Below are 14,504 nucleotides of genomic sequence, written 5' to 3' on the forward strand. Positions count from 1 at the left end.
TGGGATCCTGAACACTTTTATTTGAAGAAGAGCTACAAACAGAGGACTGCAGGTGTCTAGACACATCTGCCATCAACAGGGCTTCTGCCATCGCCTCCACTGCCATAGCCAAGAGAACACAGCCAGCATTTATAGATGTTGGGTGGGATTGAGAAGTTACGCTGTTTTAAAAACACATTCTATTTTTAAACATCATGAAGTATTTCATTTTGGAAGCAAAGGTTTTGTTTGTTTGTTTCAATTTGCTTTGCTTCTCTAAAGCACTTGAAAATACTTGATTTCTAAGAACTAGTAGATTTTTTCTTCCATAAATTACAGGGTTATAATTTTCACTATATTGGGTTTCTTCTGGAAATCAGCTTGCAAGGCTGAAACTAAACTCCAATGTAACCAGTCTGAATAAACAAAAGAGGAATTTCAAAATGAATACACACATCTTATCATAAAAATTTCATTGAGCCCAAGGGGAGTTCTGAATACACTACAAGATAGAGCCTGTAGGCATACATATTCAAAATATATTTTAAATATAAAATATTCCATTAAATGGCTGCAACCAACTCCTCAACTCGATGTGTGCTTCTGAGGATAACTGTTCAAACTGAAGACTTGTATATGCTTAAATCCAGAACCCTCAAATTCTTCCTGCAGTGATTGCTCAGAATTGCTTCAACATTGCCAAAGTTGTGCTCACAGCCTTAATGCCAGTATAACAGTAACTTGTGACTCTATGGTTCTGTCAGCTTTTAGAGTACAACAATTTGTCAAGATGTACTACACACTGGCTGCAAAAATAAGACAGAGGTATAGGAGTAGGCAAGCATTGGAAACTTCAGGCATACTGAGAGGAAGAACGTGAGAAAGAGGAGGAATATATCAAAATAGCCTAGACAAGTTTTCTTTGCATTGTGAAAGCAACAAAAAGGTGACATGATAAACTGCAGAAAAATTCAGGAAGAGAGGAAAATATTTTGCCCGCTGTTATCACATCGCTGTGAAAACAGACAGCCCTTGGATTTTAGGAAAGATGATTCCTTGGGATACATCCAAAAACTAACTCACACGTTTTACATTTAAAATAGAAATGACTGGAAAATAGGATAGAGGAAAACAGGATAGAGAACATTTAAAATAATAATAATAATAATTTCCCCAACAGACTTTCATTTAAAATAACCTTGGTAGTTTTTGCAAGAGCTCACTGGAAAAAAAAAAAAAAAAAAAAAAAAGTGGATCTGGTAGATATACAGATCTTCAGCCCAAACCTACAGAGTTCAACATGCGTACACATACACATGTGCACAGAAGGCTTCCACAGCCTGCACTCAAGCATTTGGCTCAAAAGTTTGCTGTAGAAGCTGCTATATATTCTGCTCAAATCCAGTGACCCCAACAGGAAAATTTCCTTTGCAAGGAAGAGGATTAAAACATACCGTTTTCCAGGAACAGAAGCAATTTACCTGAAATATTAGATTCCCTATACCACCGAGATAAGTGCAGGTTTTTCAGAGCCTGAAGGCAGATCACTGCCTGAGGACTCTAGTTGTTTCTTTTTTTTTTTTTTTTTTAGATTAGGTATGTCTATTGCATCTTTATATGAATCCCTCCCAGTCTTCAGTGGGCTTCACCTTCTAATCATGTTTCTACACCAGCTGTTCTTTGAATAACCTTCGACTCACTGCATAAGCTCCCATTTTTCTTCATACATAATTTCTCTTTTTCTTTTTTCCTTTTTTTAAGATCAAGTCTTATGAAGTCTTATGAAAAAGAAAAAGAACAAAACAAACCAGCAAAGAAGAATTTAAATCATAATGAAGATGATCATCTTGCAGCTTAGAAAATTATCAAAACTTGCTGAATGTTGAGCTAAGAACATATAACAGCATCTTTTCCTCATATTCCATTTATCACCATCTTATAAGCTGCATGTTTGACTGATGTTATTCCCTAACCAGACATTCTACCTTCTATGTTTGTATATTTATTCCTTTCATCATGAATCACCTTACTGCTGTCTTTATAGAATCTTGTATTATTGATTTTAAAAGAAAAAAAAATCAGGATCTAGTGTACAAAACTATTTCTAGATCATCTACTGTGAGGATATTACCAATGTATGTTGGACTCATTATCGGTCTAAAAAGAAGAGCAAAGACAGAAACATTTATTCTGCAAAGTGTTTTTATGTGTTTTCTTTATAAAAATTAAAATCTTTCAATTGAAGAAACTCATCCACAAGTTGCTGAAACAATAATACCTAAGTTTCATTGTTTTTATTATTAATAATTTAGTAGAAGTAGTTTAAGAAACAAATACTACAAAAATAACAATTAACAGCTCCGCCGTTACTGTAAGCAGTGAAATAATCTGTCAGCCTTGTATGTGTAAACTTTCCTTTGAGGATTAATTATAGATTAAAAACTAAGGTTTTCACGATATCAAATTCAGTAAGTTTGGGCATTATCTCTTATGAGTGTCTGACGATTTTTTTTTGCCCCAAGCAAATAACTAGAGTAGCTCTAGAATAATATTAAAGAAAGACACAAAATTGTGCATTGTAAAAGACCAAAGGAATGGAATGCAAAGTTTCTGACATTAAAAGGACATACAAAACCTTGCAAAGCTCTTCATCTTTTTTGATTTTTTTTGATACAATTTATAACATTTGGCTTCCTGAGATGAATAGCAAAGTTTTGTTTACAAATTTGCCATGTTTTCAATTCTGAAACAGATAAAACCCCAACACTTTCAACAGAAACAACTTATAAAACAAGCAATTTACAAAACAGGGTGATACAGTGAATCAGTATTTTATATAATGCTCAGAATCTACTATTGCATATTCCTGTCACAAATGCATCTAATCACCAAGCCACCAGTTGGGTGAAGACTTCCTTACTGCTATCATTAGCATCTGCCTTTCTATAGCTGAATAGGGGAACACTTTTTTTTTTTTTTTTAATCATTATTCTAACATAAAAAAAAGTTCAATCTCATGTTTCCAACCTGGTCTCCAAAGTCCTCCGGGAACTTCCACAGTACCACTGGATCTGTAAATAATTGACAGACAGCATTAATCAGAGGCAAAGGAACAGAGTATTACAGTCAGAGTACATTAATATTAAAGAGAGGGTCAGCTTAGCTTCAAGCTTTGAGGCAAGTACAAAAATGTATCTAAAAAAACTGAGGAAGATACTGGATTATTAAAAAGACATTTCATATTTATGAAACCCTGTTTATTGTTTTACATACCATAGGTTATAATGTACTGAACTATTTTCATATTTAACTCTTCTTTTTGACCTGAGTACTTAATTTCTTAAACATGTACTCAATTTTCACATTTTAATTAAGAAATAATAAAATATAAAACCTCTTTTCATTTGAGGAAAAAAAAATATTGCAATATGAACTGATACAAAGGGGAAAACAAAAAAAAGATCTCTATGAGGTAGAGAAGAGGGTCGTTTGTAATTTTAAAAAGAGTACCAATATAACCAATACTCCCAAGGAAGAGATTGAAGAGATAAATTGGAATATTTTTCTGTTTGGAGCCATTTAAAGTCAGCATTTTCATTATATCTGAAAGCTTTCATTAGCCTATTATATTTTGAATATTCCTTGTTGTTATTATCAAATACCAATCAATATCAGTCAGATTATCAAACCAATCTGTTGTTATTTAGGCTATGCATTAATCTACAAATAATATTATTGTGAATGTCTCTAATACAATGATCTGAACCACAACATCTCAACAAAAACTGATTTATATTCTTTATCCTCCCAAAGCATTTAGTATCATACAACACAATATATTCCCTGGGTTATCTTGTTTAATCTGCATCACAAATACTCACAAATTCACATGATTTTGATCAGCAGAACTGTTTGCTCACATGCTAAGAGTGACATTACCTGTCTTCCTAAAAGTGAAACCCAAGTCATGTCAAAACCTGGACAAGAGCGTGAGTTCCCCAGTTCCCAGGCATGCCCTAGCCCAAGCCAGGCAAGCACTCCGGGCACTCACTACGCTGCAGAGGACAGCTCCGGGTGCCCGGGGGCAGGAAAACTGATGAAGCTGCTTGTAAGAGCCAGGGGAAGCTGCCTGATGAGAACTGCAACCTTTTGGCTACCTCGGGAGTTGCTGGGATTCCTGTCTTCGGAAGAGCCAAGGTCTGTGAAACATTTGGATTTCCATTTCTCACATCTAGAGCTAGCACTGCCTGATAAATGAGAAACGTCCTTCCTATTGCTGTGCTGTACATCAGAACTGGAGACTCCTCCACTTTTGGCAAAGCACAGAGGTTTCTACCCTTCTTCATCTTCCCACATATGGTTGCTGCTGCAAATTGAAGCTTTCAAGGAGAAACATCCTTGATGGTATTTTCATTCCCAGTTGCTGATCTCAAATTCTCCTATCCTACACGCAGCTGCTGTGCCTGCGTTAGCCACTGGACAGCTCACAAGAAGCTGAAGACTGAAGCAAGCATCCCTCCTTCACCCTGGTCCAGGTGTTAAACAAATGGTCAAAAATGTTCTTTGAACATGCTGCAAAGCTTAATTTGACAATCAACTCAACCTAATTTAGACTGAATTTTGATTAAATTTAATTTATTTTGGAAAAAAAAAAAAAAAAACCTTTTGTAATAAATAAACAAATAACCCTATTTTTGCTCCTAAGAACATTTGGGGGGGCTTCCACAGCTGTTTGGGTTTTTTTATGAAAATTTATCTATTTTGCACAAAGAATCTTCCTCCACCTACCATGGGGAATGAGAACTTCTGGAAGCAGATAGAAAAGGAGAGAAGTGAGAAGAGCACTCAGGCTAAAAGTATACTAAAGGACCTCCTAAGTACAGTTATCACTTAAAGCAGAAAAGCTTTTTCCCTACTTTTTGTGTACGTAAGTCACAGACATGTCTGTGTAGTGAGCAGACTGAAGGTCTCAGTGCCTGTGCTGTTAGTGATCTCATTTTTATCCTGATTTAGCATCATGCAACGGGAAGTTATTACAGGTAAACAGTGATCCCCAATAAACTCAAGGAACAGCAAACGCCTTCACAGATAAATTCTGCACAGTAAGTAATTCAGAAAATACTTGCTAAGAAGCTGGTCTACAGAATCAAAAATAACATATTTAAAATGCTTGCAAATCCAAGGCCATACATCCACGAACAGTTCAATACTGAATTTCTCTGCAGATGAGCCATCCCACAGCACTCCTCCCACCAGCTCTTTGCAAACCACACCAGGGAACCCACCAAGTTCACACCAGCCATTTGGGCTTTTTCAGGTCTGCATCAACTAGACCAGTTCCCCAAAAACCTTGGTTTGGGACCAGAAGGAGGAAGGAAAAGTGGGGGACAGGGCATTACAGAGGGAAGAGAGCAGGCCAGCTTCACCAGGCAGCAGCACTGCCTCACACCTTTGCAATCCAAGCTGGTTATTAGTGAGTCCCATTCCTTACGGCTCATCCCTTCTGCCCCGTTCTTGCTCTACCACCTACAGGTTCTTCTGTCGAAGAGCTCAGAGCTATTTTCTGTCAATAGGTGAGCTGATCATCTCGCAGTAAGCACAACTGACAATGTCAGTCTCAAGCTCTCATTTTCCTAGACATGAAACAGATCGGCTTGGCAGATGTTAACTGCATTTACATAATGAACAGTTAGTTATTGAATAGTTTAGCGACATGTAACAAAATCAAAGGGGGTTGTGTGGGTTTTTTGATGCTTTCAATTTGTAAAATAGTTATCGCATAAACTCCTAAATCTACAAGAAATTTTCCAATTACTTTCTTTCACTGTTCTTTGTGGAAGTGTAACATCAGTCTTCAGAAAAGGAAGTCAATTGCAAAAGTGAAACCTCTAAGGTTAATTTTAAAATATCACAGTAAGGAACAAAGCACAATCTCAGAATTAAGCAAAACTTGGATCTAAGTACCTTTTCTTTTTTTGGTCAGAAAATGAATAATGCCTTGGAATAAATCGACCAGCATCTCACAGGAGCACCCTCTACCTACTGGCAATGACATACATACCTCCCGTCAACTTCTTTCAGTGCCCTACCTTGCTAGCAGACACAAAACCTGCAGCCAGAACCTACTGTCCTACTCCTTTTACTATCTACACTTCATATAAGGCACCGCTCTCTGGTACTGCCTTGGTCCCACCTAAAATAATAAAAACAAGAACCTTGAAGGAAATTCCAGTTCACTGAACTGCAGGTGTAACGTTTGTTTTCATTCTCTTTGTTTTTCTTTAGCTTTAAGGCAAGAAGGCATCATACATTATGAGAAAGCAATTAAATTCATGTAACCTAAACCAGGGAGAACGATGCTCTGAATACTCCCTCCTGAAAGCCCAAAATAGTCAACAATCAAGCAAATATTCCTAACTAAAATCAAGAAGGCACTCAGTGCTACACATACAGGGAAAAAATATACTCTGAGATTTACCAGCTGCCCTGAGCTGGGTTTTGCTGTTGTTATTAGTGGATTCTTAAAGTAGTTATTTTAGTAGGTACTTGCAACACTTATATTAAGTAAAAAAATCGGATGCCACTTGTGCCTCAAAAAGAAAGTTACTATATTCTTCCTATTCCTTCGCTCTCTGAAACTCTAACACCTCTAAAAGGCCTTAGGATTTTATGATAATTATCCTAGTCAGGGACTGGGCTTTTTTCAAAAGATTATGTTTGTTTCTGCTTTTGGAGCTGGACTCAGACAGCATCTGACATCTTTGTGGCAACTCCGCACAAGTGCTGCAGAGGAAGGAACAAAAGGGTACTGATTTAGAAATAAAAAGAGAAAGTATAATCCGATTCTGCAACTTTATGCACTTTATCTTCAGATTTACAAAGACTGAATTTTCTTTTCCCTGAGGATTACTTTTCAGATACCCCATCTGATCTGGCAATGTTAGGTCAATTTTATGCTGATTTTATGGGTGAGAGGACGAGAATTGCTCAGAAATAGCTGTTGTTATAGCCGGCTGAGGGTCTACGAGGTTTCTCCTTATTTTTCACTCCTAACAGGCTTTACAGGACAAGTGCTTTGCACCATTTCAGGGTAAATGTGCTAGTTAGAGGGGAGTAAAACATGTTCGCGTTACACATGTAAATATGCACGTGCATGTACACATATCGCTTGTTCCTAGGCCTGCTGCATCCACGACAGACATTTCTGCTGAAAATGCACACTGTGCACGTGCCAGAAACACCTGCAAGTCCCTCAGTTCGGTGTCACACGGCACTGGCAAGCACACCTCCCTGGGGGCCTCTCCCAGCACGCTGCCAGCACGTGAAGCGGTCACACAGTGCATCAGGCCAGCGCTACCTACAGAGTGTCTGCGTGCTATTTGCTGATGCCCTGTGACTTCCCAAACCGTACCCATCTCACACAACCCTTAAATGTATGCGTGTGCTGAGAGGAGCATGCCAGTCCTCCTTTCCTTAACAAGGAGGAAGATCGCTGCAGCTGCTGCAAGGCTGCAGGAAGTGACATGACAGATTCTAATTTCTAAAAGGGAGCTTTTAATTAAAGGTCATGAGTTTAATTAAAATTTTGCTATAATGACATTTCTAATTTAGCGATGCCAGAGTGATATCGCATATAGTCATTATCTAAGTTTGAAAGGAGAATAGGAAGAAATGCTGGCACAATGCTTTGGCTTCTGGAAAAGCATTTCGTTTGAAAACTTATTTCACATATGTGCCTTAACTCCAGGTTGGATTTAAAAATGGGAGGGGGGTAATCAATTTAGAACAGATAACCTAAAATCATTACAAAATCAGGAAAAGAAAAACGCAAGATACCATGTCTATACCAAGCTTCAGAAAAGCCTTTGGCCTCATAGAACGGGAAGGCACTAATGCAGTAGGGTACAAGGTAAGTGCTTTAACAATCACCAAATGTGGCTGCAATCAATTAAAGTACACAGGCTGAATAACAACCTCGGAACAACCTTCCCCCACAAGCACCTAAAAGTACAAACAAATAAATAAATTTGGGTTTTATCTTTAGAAATAAACCAAAAGTCGACTAATTCCCACCTTAGAAGCAGCTTAATGGAAAGCATTTAGCTGAAAGACAGAAGTAACATGAGAAATCTTTCATCTATTGGGAGTTCATGAATTACATGAATGGGCACGGAGGAGAAGGGTACTGCCGGAGTAAGAAGAGGCGGTGTTTGGGAAGTGGGGCAGAGGGGGAGTACAAGGGATAAACACTACCTGGGGTCGCGCAAGGACAGGTTGGTTAGAGTGGCACGAAGAGAGAAGGGTTCAGGGAGGAGAGGTGTGGGCAGGGAATGCCCAGCTCAGGAGGGAAGAGCAGGAGCACGGGACGGAGGGCAGGAGGATGGGACAGAGAGCAGGAGGAGGGCAGCGGTGCTGGGCTCCCCCAGGCCCCTCTGCACCAGCAGGGCCCTGCTGCAGGGCTCTCCAAAGCTCGAGGATTTGTCTGCCTTTAACCGAGGCCCCGCTTTGGGGGTAAGGGAGCATGCTTAGCACTCTCTCACACAGCATTACCGTTCCCAACAGAGCCTGGGAGAGAAGGGGGGGAACCCTTCTGAAAAAGAGCAGGTTCAGCTTTGGAAGCCTCCAGAGAGAGCCCTTTTTAAACCTCTCACAAATGACTGTAACTTAGCAATATCCGTTAAAATACGTGGTTTTTCGGTCTCCACAAGCGCATTATTCAGGAGGAGGTGGTCCACAGCCCGGCAGCAATATGAAAAGCAGCAGCTGCCACAGGCTGTAAGGGTGCCAAGAGGGGAGGCAGCGTGAGCGCCCGCCGGCCTCCTGCGTGGGGAGGGCAAGGCAGGTCCCCACAGGCTCACCCACGCTGCCTCTCCGCCAGCAGAAGTGGACGTGTAAAGTCGTGCACTCCCACATTTAAAACTTTTACACTTCCCTCATACATTGTTTTTTTTTTTCTTAGGCTATCACCCTTGCACTTCTCTGAACCACTTCCAAATGGCCTACATCTATCCAGAAGCATTTCACCCAAAGTTTTATCAGCACTGAACAGAACAGCAGGATTCCTTCACAGCTATGTTGCTCTTCTTCCCTCACCCCCCACTTTTTTGTTGTTAATTTAAATGAATTTCAGCATCACGTTAATGTTTTTTAAAAAGCATGATATTCCTCATTTGTGGTCAGCTGTACTTCATTACATTTCCTTACTGAGAACTGCTACATGTAGTCAGTTGTTCTGCTTCTCCTCCCCATTATTTCTGTTGCAGAGCAGTACCTTATATTTGTCCCAACTGAGCAGCATTACGTCCTAAGCACAGTCCCCAATTTCTCTGTCATTTGGAATTTTAAATACACTCTCCAACATCGCTGTAATCTCCAGCAAGTTTTAATGTTACAGGAGGAAATACAATACTGGTTGAATCACCGGTCTGTTCCTCTACAACACTTGTGCTGAAGTGCAGAAAGGCTTTTCTGAGCGCTGGCAGGCAGAACAACACAAGGCACCTGGGCAGGAGCGACGGGAGGGAAGAGTGAGCTCGCCAAACACCACGGAACTAGTTACAGTACCTAACGCCCAGCCCTGACAACAAACATCTTTAGGTAAAGCCAACTAAAAGTCAGCATTTTGGGTGTCCAGAAAGGAATTACACCTAAATTTTCAAAACAAATTGGTATGCTGCACCTCCAGTGTCCCTTTCCAAAACCACTGCTTAAGCAATGGGGCAAGTTACAGACGACGTGATGCAGATTCTGTGAGGTGCTTCGTTTTACAGCACTGCTGGATCACAGAACGGATACCTGCTGCTGAGCTGGAACGATCCTGTGTGACTACATAGAAGCCCATGAGAAGATAGACACAGCAAGTAATACAGACCATCCTTGTAAATAACCACGCACAGGCCAAATGAAGAGTATGAGGACTGACTTGCCTACTTCCTGACCAGCAAAGCCATCTCTCTCTTATCATTTCTGGGATGATAATAGGAAAAGCAAGCAATGTTCTACCTGCTTTTTCTCCACCAATGTGAAGCCACAGGTCACGTACACATTACTAGACATAGCTGCAATCTATCATGTATATCCTATCTATACACATTTTTAAAAAATACTTTTTGTAACATGATTCAGAAGAGATTTGTTTAAGCTCCTGAGGACCACATTTAGGAATAGATGCCACTTCTACTGCTGCAGATTCTTGGTAAAAGTCAAAGGCAGACCAGCATGGAAAGGAATGTTGAGGGACCAAAAATCAGAGTACTCAACATAAACAGAAAAAAAAAAAAAAAAAGAGGCACAATAAAAAAAAAAAAAAAGGTTACTTATTAAAAGAAGTGGAAAACATAGCATATCCTCAAGATAATGTAATTCCTCTCCAAAAATCTGCTCTCACGGAGGTAACTTCCTATAGGATGTCGTCCATATTTTTAGGAAAACCACTTCTAACACATTTTCATTTCTGTAACAAGGCTAAGAAAATACAGAAGTAATATATCTCATGACAAATTAAATTAGAAAAGTAGTGCATTCGGAACTATGATAGATAATAAGAGGAAAAGCTTACCGAATGGTAATTTTCCCAAGATTTGAGTGGTTAAATATAAACTAAAGAATGCTCTTCAGTATCATTAAGCTTGCAGATTATAAGCATCATCCAAAAATACAACAGGATGAGCTAATTAGCTCACATTCTGTTTGGTAATGAAAGAGAAACTACAAACACATGCTGAGAAACATCATCTCAGGTAATTCTCTTGATAGCAACACAGAATAATTTGAGACAGAAAAACACAGTTAAGGTAAAATGAAACAGATTAATTAGGTAGTTCAATATTCTGCCTGGAGAGGTGGAATCCTCATCCCTTTGGGTTTTACAGAGCAGGATAGACGAAAACTGCCAAGCAGGGTTGGTCATGTCTTGGGACAGAGGAATGGGCTAGATGGCCGCTCAGTACCCCTTCAGCTATATTTTCTCTGATGCTGTAAAGATATTCTTTGGAAAAAAGCCATTGGTGCAGAAAAGAAGAGATGGGGTCGAGAGATGTGGGGGTGGAGAAAAAAACTCAGGGAGGTAAAAGCAGGCAGCAAAGCTAAACTTACTGCAGACTTAATGCAGTTCATTTTCATCTGAAAAAGAAGTTCCAGATTGCTGTTCTTACATGAACGCAAGAATGCGATTAATAAAGCTGAAATGGCTTATCATTACCTCAGGGAACTGCTTTATAAACACACATTTAAGTTACAAGCAGAATTGATTTTCACAGAATAAGTAGTTCTCAGTAATAAAAAGTTCTCTACATTTATATTACTGCTATCGTTCAAAGTCAAAAGTCTGCTATGTGCTGAGAACAAGTTGACAGAAAACTGAAGCAGTACTAAGATGCTTTTGTATTGATATGGTATTTCATGAGTTATTCAGAAACAAAGTAAGAGATGAACATAACGTGCAATGCAAGTCTTGGCTCTTTTTTCATCAGATTTCATCTCTGAATTCACATTGATGACTTCCTGCAAAAAAAGACTTCCGTATATCAGTTTAAAATCCGCTGGTGAACAGTTTCGTACATGAAAAGTGCCAGAGGTGCAGCAGGAGTGCGAGGTGCTGCTGTCAGGAAGATCTGAGGGCGGTGGTGGTCCTCAGGTACTGGGTGCTGGGGATCAAAGCGGAGCACGCTCCAGCAGCCAGAGCGGCACTGAAATGCTGCGGAAACATAGGAAGGGAGCTACAGTATTTTCCAAGCTTCAGTAATCAAAAGAAAGAACAAGGACAAAATATATTGAGGAAACTTCATAAAAAGGTGGAAGTAAGGAACAGTCGCTAACTTCTCCGGCACTTAGAACCTGACAGATTAAAGATGACATGCAAATGAGGGTGACACTAGAAAATACCTGAAAGTGCACTTTTATGCAAATTACGTAGTCCAGGTATTTTTTTGCTCAAAGGAATATTACATATAAAAATTACAGTAAAAATACATATATAAGAATATTGAGTTTGTTTGAACTTTACCTATACCACAGAAAACTTGCTACAGAATGCAACCATAATTTTGAGTCTTTTCATAAATTAAAATGTATTTACAAAGTTGTATCAAATGTTAAGGATCAGCCCTTTTCTTTCTTTCTTCACACTTGACCTTTACTTTTTTTCCCTGATACTTTATCAGCATTCCAAAACTCTGTAGTTGCCCCCAGCGAGCAGACACAGAGGCAACGAGTGCCCCACCGCAGAGCAGCACGCTCTGTACCTAGGCCCACTGAGAGCACTGTGTAAGCACTTAAAAGCCCAGAAAAATCTGGGTGTATTAATGTATGGCTATATAAGATGGTAAGCTCTCTAAGCTCTCTTGTAAGGGAGCTGAGTGCCTCATCTGCTCTCAGTAGCATGTTGTAGCGAGGTGCTGAACTTTGAGTTGCCTTCAAAACCAAGCTCCAGCCTGGCCAAACGCAGGAGTCTTGGGTCTCCTTTCACCAGTGACCTCTTCCTTGCCCTCTGCTGACTGCAAATCCTACATCCCATTCTGAGAAGCTGCTCAGGCAGCACAGGTTACCTAACTCTCACTGGAACCAAAGGAGAAATTTGGAACGTACGACTTTTGACATGTTTACTTTTAACTTTTCTAATGCAAACTAAGGTGTGGACTAAATGACAGAAGCATCAACAAGCAAACACTAAGCTCCGTAAGCAAAGCAGCACAGAAAAATGACATTTTAGCAGCCTGCTGCAGTTACGGGCCCAGCAGTTGTCTCTTGTAAGCCTTTGCAAACACACAACGATGAAACAGAAATGTGGTTTTTGTGTCAATGACTTCTCAGTCAGGTTCAGACACATAATTACAAAGACTGGATAAGATGAAAATCCCTTCCTCCCAGTAGGGAGCTTTTCCTAAGGAAAATGCTTTTAACTGTAGCTAAGCACAAGTTGGGTAGGCTTTCAAGTAAGCTGAAAACTGTACCATGACTTAAAATAGTTTCTCTAGGACTCGTGCTTGCAAAGTACCCGAGACTACAAGTAAACCAAATTACTCACAGATTTAACAAACGCCTCAGGATTTAACTGCAGCTTTTCACAGGCACAAAACTTACTAAATGGCTTCAGGATACCAGTGGTCACGTTTGTGGGAATTCAGCATTTTGTTTCTACTAGACGGGAAAACAAAGAAGCCACCCACAGCCGTGGCAGCCGCTGGTCAGACGCAAACTCTCCCCCACATTCCTCTCGGCACTGCGCTGACACAACCCACTCCCCAAGGCACAGGTCCAGCTCAGGCACTGCTCACAGCACCACGACCCCACAGCGACACCACAGCTTCAAAACACGTGTCATTTCTACCCCCGAAATCTATTTATATTTCACAATCCGTATGCAAGTGCATGAATCTAATGCGTGTCCATCACACAGCAAAGCCACGCAACAGATTTGCCAGTCACAGAATCTATCAGAGAATTATTTTGGGGTATTTCCACTTCTAACTTCCATTATAACATTTCCTCAGGGTACTCAGAAAATTAAGGATGTGAAAACAATGTGCAAATATTGAACAAGCTGCTCCATCTATTAGCTGACAAGGCTCGGCCTACTGCGCTGCGGAGAGGCCCCACAGGCACTTGACCTGTAGGCCCCTCAGCGTTTTCACAGTGCTTCCGTTCGTAACAGACACTCAGACTAGGAAATAACTGTGTGATTTCCCTTTTATGAGCAGAGAGATGGTCAAAACTTCTAGCCACAACTCGCATTTCCTTCAGAGCTGCAGGTCAATCCCTTTTGGCCAAGAATTTGTTACCCCAGAAGGACAGAGCACAAAGTCATTTCAGCTAGCCAGGGACAGAAAAAAAAAAAAAGGGTCCTTCTGGCTGCAATGCCATTAGCCATGCTTCAGGATAAAACCTTAAGCAGGGTGAGAGTTCACTGCACAGACAGCGCACAGATGAAATGAGTATGTCCAGCCTTCATTTGACCTTTTTGCAAGATAAGCAGGACTTTATTTTACCTGCTAAGTCTTCTGAATAATCTTGTAAAATGTGGCAAGAAATGTATGCCTTTTGGAGCTAGTGTTATTTTTTAATTTTCTTGTTTTTCACTTGTAATCATGAGTGAATTACAGCTCATGACAACGAATATCTCAGAGCTCACTGAAGAAGCAGCAAAAGACCAAGCAGGCGAGCACCAGCTACGTCTTCAGTCAATACTACTGTTCAAGGGAAAGTTTATAAAACAAAGTATTTCTGCTCTTCCATCACCGAATCTCTTGTTCAAAGACTTTTCAGTGAGAGTGGCTGTGCAGTGAGCTAATGAAGTGAACAATAACTGAAAACAGTAAGACTCAGGACATTCACGTTTGCAACCAAACCTAAGTTTTGTATCCAGCTCTCTAAGGATGCCTATACCCCCTTAGAAATAGACACCTTATGCAGGGTCTTGCTTGCTTTGAATTAAGGTAAAGGACCTAGAGTTCTTTAAAAATACTGTGGGCTAAATGGCTTTTTCATATATTAATGCTAGCAAGATAGAGTTTGAGAAAGATCCAGAA

General features: G+C 40.0%; 1 protein-coding gene across 1 annotated transcript in view; it reads right to left on the minus strand.

The window, feature by feature from the left end:
* The window catches only part of DENND1B (DENN domain containing 1B), a 158,368-nt gene that overhangs the window by 114,784 nt on the left and 29,080 nt on the right, over positions 1-14,504 (minus strand). Inside the window, exon 3 of the mRNA XM_084291384.1 lies at positions 3,007-3,050. Within this exon, the coding sequence (XP_084147510.1) occupies positions 3,007-3,050 (44 nt within the window). The remainder of the gene's footprint in view (positions 1-3,006; positions 3,051-14,504) is intronic.

The sequence above is a fragment of the Netta rufina genome (genome assembly GCF_964035555.1).
Source record: "Netta rufina genome assembly, chromosome: 8".
NCBI lineage: Eukaryota > Metazoa > Chordata > Aves > Anseriformes > Anatidae > Netta > Netta rufina.